At 43.6% G+C, this 11,788-nt stretch overlaps 1 protein-coding gene across 3 annotated transcripts in view; it reads left to right on the top strand.

The window, feature by feature from the left end:
- Positions 1-11,328, top strand: part of LOC106821486 (transmembrane protein 131-like) — a 54,673-nt gene extending 43,345 nt beyond the window's left edge. Inside the window, exons 7-15 of one of the 3 annotated variants that reach the window (XM_014826313.1) lie at positions 934-1,031; positions 1,362-1,576; positions 2,019-2,122; positions 2,847-2,960; positions 3,542-3,739; positions 4,215-4,421; positions 8,647-8,769; positions 9,471-9,739; positions 10,808-11,328. In XM_014826313.1, the coding sequence (XP_014681799.1) occupies positions 934-1,031; positions 1,362-1,576; positions 2,019-2,122; positions 2,847-2,960; positions 3,542-3,739; positions 4,215-4,421; positions 8,647-8,769; positions 9,471-9,739; positions 10,808-10,939 (1,460 nt within the window). In that variant the 3' untranslated portion in view covers positions 10,940-11,328. Of the gene's footprint in view, positions 1-933; positions 1,032-1,361; positions 1,577-2,018; positions 2,123-2,846; positions 2,961-3,541; positions 3,740-4,214; positions 4,422-4,876; positions 4,986-8,646; positions 8,770-9,470; positions 9,740-10,807 lie in introns of those variants that run through there. The other 2 variants (XM_014826314.1, XM_014826315.1) reach the window with 2 other exon arrangements.
- Positions 11,329-11,788: the final 460 nt, after the last annotated feature.

Here is an 11,788-nt window from a genome sequence, read left to right as displayed (position 1 = left end):
AAATCTGCTTTATTATGTATGTCGTATTAATTGTATCTCAAACAGTAGCTACATCCATCGTGAAAGAGAGAGCATGAGCTGGTGAGCACATTACCATTAGTCATTGCTGGTGATTTTGGCTTAAACAAATTAACAGTAATGGGGGTACCGCGGAACTAATTCCGGGTCACAGCGCGGGGCTGATCGTCAATCGATTACTTCAATGCAATTGTGATTGTAAAACACTTTAGTTCAGTGTGCCTTAGCTTTCATGATCGTTACAGAGCTGACAAATAGCATCAAAACTGCCACGTTTGTAGCTCTATGCACGCTTACTATAACATGAGTTTAGAAGGTGGGCTGCCCAATGTAGATATTCCTTAGAAGTGATTTACAGATGATGAAATGTTCGAACCGTGCCCTTGTACTGGTGCATTGTATAAACTGGTTATAACCCCACCCGCCCCCATTACCGCTATTGCGCTATAGGCGGCATGAAAGTGTTATTAACTTCATATTCTCCTCGTGAACGATTGAGAACATTCTAGAATCTAAAGGAAGATGCGGAAAACGCCATTTCCCATTTCGCCTGACTACTTGCGGGTTGCTGAGTAACCGAGTTGACGATCAGCGCCGCTAGCGACAGGTGCGCGCATAGCCGGTGTCTCATTTATTTTGAATTTTGAATTAATTATGGTGACATGCGATGTTTGCGCGTGCAGTTATGTGCGCGGCGGTCATTGTCACTCCATTGCTTATTCATCACGATTATTTATCATGATATGCAGAGCACATATTGTTCTCCAACCATATGTGAGATAGAAAAGAGAGGGAAAGGTTAGTAACACTGATCAAGCTTCAACCGTCATGTCCATATGTGAGATAGAAAAGCGAAAGATTATTAGCATCGATAAACGCGCGTCTTCACGTGACCTTTTGTTTTTATTTATACAGGTAAAGCTGAAAAGCGATTGCCACGCCACCTGGAGGAGTCGGATACTTCGTCAACGACCACCGAATGCTCGTCACCGGATTCCGAGATCAGCGACAAGGTGTGCAATGTAGATTAATTAATACAATTTAATTAGTATCAGATTCATTAGTATTGTTAATTTAGCTAATAGCTAAACTATGCGGATCGGGAAACAGCTCTAATTCATTTCGTTCGTCGGTCTAGTTATTGTGCGTATCCACGGTGCTTTGTGTGTACTAATAGTGTTAGTTGTTAACGACTATTTTCGGGTTTTAGTTCTCCCATTAGGTTCTGCTAAATTCTTGCTTTCTCGAAAAAACGAATACCTTCTCTCAAAGGTGTTTTTATTGTGCGTATCCACGGTGCTTTGTGTGTACTGATGCGTGCGCTTCTGCTGTGTCATCCACAGGTTACGACCACAAGAGACTTAACACCAGACAATAACAATGGACACAAAACCAACAATAAGAAGCACAAGGGGAAGGGTCGTCAGGGAAAGGTCCCCACAGTCGGGACAACCTCCATCGATGATGATTTTGAACTAATGAGTTCGAAGGCTAAGATGCATAGAAAGGCAAAGAGCGATTCCAACAAGGCATTTGGCAGTGACATTACAAAACCAAGGTTAATATGAATCTTAGAATGAGTTCATCTGATTTCGTGATAATATTAGAAGCAATTTCACCTTCAGGTTGAATTCGAGGTGTGTTCGATTTTCATGTTTGTGGTGAAAATGTTGCTAAATGGTGAAACAGACGTAATTTGTAGGTGTCAATATAAAATAAAATTATTATCGCCATGCGTATTAATCATCGTGCATCTGATGCGATTCCTAGTCATAGTGCTGGTCTTTATAGATCCAAATATTTTTTATTTTTTATTATTGAGAATGGTCAATATATAATTCTAATTATTATTGCTTAACTTTCGTCCGCTTATTAAATAGTGAAGTCCTTTTCATTTCATGGTACTAATTATCCTAAATATATATCATATTATTTATCTTGCGTTGTATTCGAAAATGCTATTCTTTATATTAAATTAGAAGGATTTGTTTTTGTATTAGCACACCCGATCAATCCAACAAGACGGACAAGAACAAGGAATGCGATTTCACAACCACTCGAATGCCCCGGAAGAAGTCTAACCACAACAACAACAAAAACTCAAGTGAGTCTGCATGGACGTTCTTTAAATGAGGAAGACAACGAGACTATAGTGTGGTGTTGTTTAGAAATCTATCGTTTCTTTAGTCTGTTTGCATTCAGTGATTATGTGGATGTTAATTTGAATGCATGCCGTAGTTATTGCAGTCTGTGTTGTCAGAGGAAGTAGGAGTATGGAAATCCACACATTGTTTGCACTGATGTACTGTGTACACTCCTATCAGTATGTACTGTGGGCCTGATGTGACACGTATAGGGTTTGAGGATATTAATTAACTGATTACACGTAATTAATGTTTAAGATTACATCGTCTATGTATGAAATGCTTCTGCTAACGCTGGGATAATATGTGTTCTAAACAGGCTGTCTGCAAGTCTAATACTCATAAAAGAAAATAATTAAAGAAGTCTAATTAAAGAAAATAAATATAAGATGAAGTATCTAATAAAATTAATTATATAAACTATATACTATATAGGATAATAAATTGAAACCTTATTAGTCAGTAGTAATTTATTTCGAACAAATAGTGAATCACTGTTTTAAATGACAGTCAGTTTTGCGATGTTCCTTCCGATTTATGTTCTTCCACCATATTGTTAGATCGTCTATCGAGATCGAAATTTATGCTTGAATGTTTCTGTGGAAGATGGTTTGCTTTCCTGATTACTCTATATGTGTGTGCCTGCTAGTGTCTTGCATGGTTTGTTGTTGTTTGTGTTGGCAGCGTTTTCGCGCCGGCTACACACAGTCAGTCCAGCATCTAGTAGTTCCTCTGAGCATGGCAAGGAGTCGCCACCTATCATTTGGGACATGCCGCCGCGCTTTGCCCACAACACTGGTTAGGCACCATAATTTTTCTTTCGCTAAGTGGTTAAGTTATATGCATTAGCTGCAACCAAGACGCTGTTACTTGATCTGCGTGTACTTGTGTGTGTGTGTGCGTGTGCGTGTGCGTGTGCGTGTGCGTGTGCGTGTGTGGATGTTTTGAAGTAGTGTGTGACGTTTCTTTACTTGAATTTGTATGAAAATCATTGTATCGAATAAACCCGATATCATTACGATATTGCCGACGGTTGAATGTTAGTATTAGTGAAGTAACGAGTGTGCATGAAATAGCATAGTGTTGAATGACATGTTTTATGATTGCCTCTACATTTCGTTCGACCGTGTTTCGGTTTTGTTTTCACTACTATTACCCGTCTCTTCACGACACCGCCCGCCGCATGATGCAAGGAATTTCGGTCGAAATATAATGCCATTTGAAACCTTTCCATTTAACTCATGACATTTCTGTTTATGCTGATGACGTTTTCGTTTATGCTGATGACGTTTCTGTTTATGCTGATGACGTTTTCGTTTATGCTGATGACGTTTTCGTTTATGCTGATGACGTTTCCGTGTGTGTGTGTGTGTGTGCAGACGAAGCATTCATCGACCTGGCAACACAGACTGAGTCATTCGCGCAACAGAGACACGGCGGCGGCGGTGGTGGGCGGAGCCAGCACTCGTCACATGACCCACCAGGTGGCGCTGCCCGTTCTTCGAGTTACAGCAGTGTTGTGAGCAGCGGTGGTGATTGGCAGCGAGGGAAAGGGGCCGTCGGAGATAAGCTACCCGGTATGTATGCTGCCGGTGTATATTCCCTGTAATTATTACTAATTAAAGTTAACAGGTGGAAAATTTATATATTAATAATATATATAAATTAATAATTATGTAATCATAATTTATTATTTAAATGAATAAATTCATGGGGAAAAACAAGCAAGCAATGGTGGTCTAGTTGTTGATATAGCAGATTAGTCAACTTTTGGCTGAGGTCTCTCCTACTGCCGCTGTGCACTGGAGCAAGGCACTTAATTTGTCCTGATTTGCTTCAACTGACACCTGCATTGGAAATGAATTGATTTCACTGGCGTAGACCTAATAATCTCACCCATATAGCAGAGAGTAGATTCCCCAGACAATGCTTAGTAGTAGTGCTTTTTGCGACCCTCAAAGAAACACAAATGCAAAACTAAATAGTGTTCGCATTGATTGACGCGTGTTCGCTTTTGTTTCATCCCCCTTCTGTCTTCTGTGTGTGAAACAGGACCGATAGGAACAAAGTCTAGCACGCCGAAGCCACTGAAACTGAACAAGCCTAGCGCCAGTGTGTGGGAAGATAACAGCAGTCCCCTCGCATTGCCCAAAAGCCCACCGGATTTCCGAAACAACAGTCTCTTTCTACCGCCGATTGTCGAGGGCAGTGCCCCCCGCTACCAGAACTTTGGCAACGACGTTTCCCTCGGTTTCTCTGGTATGCATTGCTATTTATTATTGTTGTTGTTGCTGTTGTTATTGTTATTGATATTATTATTATATCCAAAGTGGATCACGGCTTAGCCGATGCTTTTGTTTGGCCGTGTCTCAACCTGTGACATAGGATTCAATCCATTATTTTATTATTCTTATTATATAGTGTGGAGGAGTATAAAACAGGGAGCTAGCTACCCAGTAGAGAAGCTATTGGGTAATTAACGGCTATATATTATAGGGGCGTTTCCTGAAAGCCAAATCTTCATAAACATTTAATTTTTATGTTCGTTACATGTTAGAGGTCGTTCAGTGGTAAGCTAAAGGTAGCCAGCCGTACAGCTGTGACTTGTGTGTGCGTAAGTGGGGGAAGAAAGGCTGTTTATATATGGTGATCGTGTGCATGAACTTGTTCTATGTGTTATATTTTCACTATATTTGTCTGTCCTTACTACACAGGTGGTCGTGGTTCTGAGCTTGGATACTCGCTGCAGTGGTCGTTATATTTGCACTATATTTGTCTGTCCTTACTACACAGGTGGTCGTGGTTCTGAGCTTGGATACTCGCTGCAGTGGTCGTTATATTTTCACTATATTTTGTCCGTCCTTACTACACAGTGGTCGTGGTTCTGAGCTTGGGTACTCGCTGAGTGGTCGTTATATTTGCGCTATATTTGTCTGTCTTACTACACAGGTGGTCGTGTTCTGAGCTGATACTCGCTGCAGTGGTCATTATATTTTCACTATATTTGTCCGTCCTTACTACACAGGTGGTCGTGTTCTGAGCTTGCGGTACTCGCTGCAGTGGTGCGTTTAATATTTGCGCTATATTTGTCTGTCCTTACTACCAAGGTGGTCGTGGTTCTGAGCTTGGATACTCGCTGCAGTGGTCATTATATTTTCACTATATTTGTCCGTCCTTATACAAACAGGAGGTCATGGTTCTGAGCTTGGATACTCGCTGCAGTGGTCGTTATAGTTTGCGCTATAGTTTGTCTGTCCTTACTAACAGGTGGTCGTGGTTCTGAGCTTGGATACTCGCTTGCAGTGGTCGCTTATAAGTTTGCGCTATTTTGTTTCCGTCCTTACTACAACAGGAGGGCGTGGTTCTGAGCTTGGATACTCGTTGCAGCGGGTCGTTATATTTTCACTATATTTTGTTCCGTCCTTACTACACAGGTGGTCGTGTTCTGAGCTTGGATACCCGCTGGCAGTGGTCGTTATATTTGCGTATATTTGTCCGTCCTTGACTACACAGGTGGTCGTGGTTCTGAGCTTGGATACTCCTGGCAGTGGTCGTTTATATTTGCGCTATATTTGTCCGTCCTTTACTACACCAGGTGGTCGTGGTTCTGAGCTTGGATACTCGCTGCAGTGGTCTGTTATATTTTGCGCTATATTTGTCCTGTCCTTACTACACAGGTGGTCGTGGTTCTGAGCTTGGATACTCGCTGCAGTGGTCGTTATATTACGCTATATTTGTCTGTCCTTACTACACAGGTGCCGTGGTTCTGAGCTTGGATACTCGCTGCAGTGGTCGTTATATTTGCGCTATATTTGTCCGTCCTTACTACACAGGTGGTCGTGGTTCTGAGCTTGGATACTCGCTGCAGTGGTCGTTATATTTGTCTGTCCTTACTACACAGGTGGTCGTGGTTCTGAGCTTGGATACTCGCTATATTTGCACTATTTTTGTCTGTCCTTACTACACAGGCTGGTCGTGGTTCTGAGCTTGGATACTCGCTGCAAGTGGTCGTTATATTTTCCACTATATTTGTCTGTCCCTTTACTACACAGAGGTCGTGGTTCTAAGCTTGATACTCGCTGGCAGTGGTCGTTATATTTGCACTATATATGTCTGTCCCTTACTACACAGGTGGTCGTGGTTCTGAGCTTGGATATTCGCTAGCAGTGGTCGTCTATATCTTGCACTATATTTGTCCGTCCTTGACTACACAGCGTGGGTCGTGGTTCTGAGCTTGATACTCGCTGCCAGTGGTCGTTATATTTGCGCTATATATGTCTGTCCTTACTACACAGGTGGTCGTGTTCTGAGCTTGGATACTCGCTGCAGTGGTCGTTATATTTACGCTATATTTGTCTGTCCTTACTACACAGGTGGTCGTGGTTCTGAGCTTGGATACTCGCTGCAGTGGTCGTTATATTTGCGCTATATTTGTCCGTCCTACTACACAGGTGGTGCGTCGGTTCTGAGGCTTGGATACTCTCTTGCAGTGCGGTCGTTATATTTGCGCTATATTTGTCCGTCCTTACTACACAGGTGGTCGTGGTTCTGAGCTTGGATACTCGCTGCAGTGGTCGTTATATTTGCGCTATATTTGTCCGTCCTTACTACACAGGTGGTCGTGGTTCTCGAGTTGGATACTCTCTGCAGTGGTCCGTTATATTTGCGCTATATTTGTCCGTCCTTACTACACAGGTGGTCGTGGTTCTGAGCTTGGATACTCGCTGCGCAGTGGTCGTTATATTTGCGCTATATTTTGTCCGTCCTTACTACACAGGTGGTCGTGTGTTCTTGAGCTTGGATACGTCGCGTGCAGTGGTTGTTATATTTGCGCTATATTTGTCTGTCCTTACTACACAGGTGGTCGTGGTATCTGAGCTTGGATACTCGCTGCAGTGGTCGTTATATTTGCGCTATATTTGTCCGTCCTTACTACCACAGGAGGTCGTGGTTCTGAGCTTGGATACTCGTTGCAGTGGTCGTTATATATTGCGCATATTTGTCGTCCTTACTACACAGAGTGGTCGTGGTTCTGAGCTTGATACTCGTTGCAGCGGTCGTTATATTTACGCTATATTTGTCCGTCCTTACTACACAGGAGGTCGTGGTTCTGAGCTTGGATACTCGTTGCAGTGGTCGTTATTTTGCGCTATATTTGTCTGTCTTTACTACACAGGAGGTCATGGTTCTGAGCTTGGATACTCGCCTGCAGTGGTCGTTATAATTTGCGCTATATATGTCTGTCCTTACTACACAGTGGTCCGTGGTTCTGAGCTTGGATACTCGGCTGCAGTGGTCCGTTATATTTGCGCTATATTTGTCTGTCCTTACTACACAGGTGGTCCGTGGTTCTGAGCTTGGATACTCGTTGCAGCGGTCGTTATATTTGCGCTATATTTGTCTGTCCTTACTACACAGGTGGTCGTGGTTCTGAGCTTGGATACTCGCTGCAGCGGTCGTTATATTTGCGCTATATATGTCTTCGCCTTACTACACAGGTGGTCGTGGTTCTGAGCTTGCGATACCCGCTGCAGTGGTCGTTATATTTTGCGCTATATTTGTCCTGTCCTTACTACACAGGTGGTCGTGGGTTGTCTGAGCTTGGATACTTCGCTGCAGCGGTCGTTGATATTGCGCGCTATATTGTCGTCCTTACTACCAGCAGGAAGTCATGGTCTCGAGCTTGAATACTCCGCCTGGCAGTGGTCGTTACTATTTGCGCTATATATGTCTTCCTTACTACACAGGTGGTCGTGTCTGAGCTTTGATACTCGCTGCAGTGGTGTATATATTTGCGCTATATTTGTCTGTCGCTTGACTAACACATGTGTCGTGGTTCCTGAGTTGTGATATCGTTGAGCGGTCGGTTATATTTGCGCGCTATATTTGTCTGTCCTTACTACACAGTGGTCGGGTTCTGAGCTTGGTATACCGTTGCCAGCGGCTCGTATATTTGCGCTTACTTTTGTCTGGTCCTTACTACACAGGTGCCGTGGTTCTGAGCTTGGGATACTCGTTGCGCAGGCGGTCGGTTATATTGTGGCGCTATATTTTGTCTGTCCTTACTACAAGGTTGCGGTTCTGAGCTTGCGATACTCGTCTTTGCAGCGGTCGTTTATATTTCACTTTATTTGTCTGTCCTTACTGACGAAAAGAAAAACATGAGGTGGTCGTAGGGTCTGAGGCTTGATACTCGTTGAAGCGGTCGTTTATATTTGCGTATATTTGGTCTGTCCTTACTACACAGGTGGTCGTGGTTCTGAGCTTGGATACTCGCTGCAGTGGTCGTTATATTTGCGCTATATTTGTCCGTCCTTACTACACAGGTGGTCGTGGTTCTGAGCTTGGATACTCGTTGCAGCGGTCGTTATATTTGCGCTATATTTGTCTGTCCTTACTACACAGGTGGTCGTGGTTCTGAGCTTGGATACTCGCTGCAGTGGTCGTTATATTTGCACTATATTTGTCTGTCCTTACTACACAGGTGGTCGTGGTTCTGAGCTTGGATACTCGCTGCAATGGCCGTTACAGGAATCGATGATGCAGCGTTCACTAGCGGAGAGACGTCAACGCTTGGAGAAGCATTTCCACCAGCAGGGTCTGAAAGGTTTGTGTGTGTGTGTGTCGTATCGAAGCGCAGAGAGCTAACCAACCATGTATGCTTCCAGTTTGTTTATTTCTCTCTCTCTATGTTAGAGCTTCACAATATACGTATATGTAAAACCATATATGCTTCCAGTTATCCATCTGTTTATTATTATGCATTTTTTATTAATCAGTTAAAACCAGTAATAACAGTTTTATTGTATAATATACTATATATATATATATATATACACGTTATATATGTTATTTTACTCGTGTTATTATTACACATCGTAGGTGAGGACTGGCCAGGATTCAATGTTATACCGGTATAAATAACATAAATACACTAACATAACCTTGTATAATATACTATATAATATATATATATATATACACGTTATATATGTTATTTTACTCGTGTTATTATTACACATCGTAGGTGAGGACTGGCCTGGATTCAATGTTATACCGGTGTAAATAACATAAATCCACTAACATAACCTTGTATAATATACTATATAATATATATAGATATACATACATACATACACGTTATATATGTTATTTTACTCGTGTTATTATTACACATCGTAGGTGAGGACTGGCCTGAATTAACAGGTTAGAAACAGTAATAACAGTTCTATTGTGTAATATACTATATATTATATATATACACAAGCTATGTATGCTATTATACATATCTTATTATACACATCGTAGGAGAGGACTGGCCTGGATTCAACGTCACACCGGTGATGCCTGTGAGGGAGACCCTGTGGGACAACAACGCGCAGCAGAGCACCTTCCCCACCGACCGCTGGACGGCACCGAACTCCCCGGCCACCGTGTGGGAGCCGACGCCCCCGGCTACGGGAGCGTGGTCGCTCGGTGGTGACTGGATGCAGGGGGGAGAGGCTGGCGGGGCGGCAGCGCGCGGCCATGCGAGCATGAGCAGCGAGGCCGGCGGTGGCAAGGACGAGACTGCGCAGGTGAGCGTGCGTGCGTGTGTTGTGTGCGTGTGTGTGCGCGCGCGTGTGTGTGTGCACACATGCTTGTGTGTGTGTGCGTGTGTGTTGTGTGTGGTGTGGTGTGGTGTGTGTGTGTGTCGTGTGTGTGTGTGTGTGCTGTGATGTGGTGTGTGTGTGTGTGTGTGTGTGTGTGTGTGTGTGTGTGTGTGTGTGTGGTGTGGTGTGTGTGTGTGTGTGTGTGTGTTGTGTGTGTGTGTGTGTGTGGTGTGTGGTGTGTGTGTGTTGTGTGTGTGGTGTGTGTGTATGTGGTGTGCGCACGTGCTTGTGTGTAGTGTTGCGTGCGTTGTGGTGTACATGTCTTGTGCATTGTGTTGAGTCGTGCGTGATATGTGTGTGTGTGTCGTATGTTTGTGTTGTGGTGTGTGTGCGTGTGTGTGGATGGTGTGTGCTGCGTTGCGTAGCGTTTTGCGCGTCGTGCGCTGTCTACTCCTAGTGCATCGGGTGCGTGTGTTCATCGCGGTTTCTCAAGCATGGTTTCTCTCGGTACACGACTGGTTTTCTCTCTTTAAGCGATTGGTTTCTCTCTACACGATGGATTTCTCCTAACGGTGGTTTTCTCTCGGTAACGTGCTTTTCTCTAAGAGTGGCTTCTCTCTAACGATGGCTTCTCTCTAACGGTGGCTTCTCTCTAACGATGGATTCTCTCTAACGATGGTTTCTCTCTAACGATGGCTTTTCTCTAACGGTGGCTTCTCTCTAACGATGCTTTCTCTCTAACGATGGATTCTCTCTAATGATGGTTTCTCTCTAACGATGGTTTCTCTCTAACGATGGTTTCTCTCTAACGATGGTTTCTCTCTAACGATGGATTCTCTCTAACGATGGATTCTCTCTAACGATGGCTTCTCTCTAACGATGGTTTCTTTCTAACGATGGCTTCTCTCTAATGGTGGCTTCTCTCTAACGATGGTTTCTCTCTAACGATGGCTTCTCTCTAACGGTGGCTTCTCTCTAACGATGGTTTCTCTCTAACGGTGGCTTCTCTCTAACGATGCTTTCTCTCTAACGATGGTTTTCTTTCTGTTACAGGGAAGCAGCTTCGATCCGTTCTCATTCGCAGGCCTGCGCAGCATCTGGAGCAACAGCGGCACAAACCTCCAGGAGGTTCCATCCACGTCCTGGGCATCCATCTTTCAGAACGGTGGCGGCAAGACCAACTAGCGCGTGCCGAGCGTCATAGCCTAGCCAACGAGCGAGCGATAGCATAGCCAGTGGTGTAAAGTCGCAGCAACTAGCGTTTCCCGCACTGCGATGCACCTTACTAGAGTCGGGGATGACTTGAGTATTTATGTAAATTCTGGCGGCCTTCCGTCGATTGTTGTCGAGTGAGTGATTCACGTTTGTTTTCACGATTCGGTGTCGGGAGGTCGACGTATGCCAGGTTTTATCAGCGTCTGCTGTATTTCCCAGCAGATTTCTATGGATTCCAGTAAGGTGGATACAAGTGAAACGCTGTTATTTTAACTGATTCAATTCGAAATAACCACCAGATGATTTCAATTAGTTAATGAACGCAAAAGAAGTCAGAGATAGAAGAAAATGCTATTACAGAAAACAAGGATTAGCACACTCGGTGTATTGGCTAATTGCCATTTATAAATCACTCCGCATGGTGAAGGTCACTCAAGGTTGTAGAAAACTAAGGATTCCAAAAGCATTTGTCCCGATCACTCATCATTTAATATCAAACTGACAATTAATTCTTTGCATGGACTTTTCGTCAACGTCATCACTTCCCCACGTGATTAGATCTCAATATATCACAAAAACGTTAAAATGACCCTCCTCGAAAAATACTCAGGAAGACCTGATGCAGATGTGGTACAAGTTTTTTATGCAGCGGTTGTTCATGCCGTTGTCTATGTCTTCGCTGGCTCGGCGTGCTTGGCTAGAAAGGATGCTTGTAATGGTGTTGTTATCCGGTCGTGGTTGTAGTCTGCTAACACAAAGCTTTGCCAACCAACAGATTAATGATGCAGTATATATCATGTACATGTCTATACTGTGTGT

Source organism: Priapulus caudatus, unplaced genomic scaffold (genome assembly GCF_000485595.1).
Source record: "Priapulus caudatus unplaced genomic scaffold, Priapulus_caudatus-5.0.1 Scaffold75, whole genome shotgun sequence".
NCBI classification, from domain to species: domain Eukaryota; kingdom Metazoa; phylum Priapulida; class Priapulimorpha; order Priapulimorphida; family Priapulidae; genus Priapulus; species Priapulus caudatus.
This window is presented reverse-complemented; position numbering and strand designations above follow the sequence as displayed.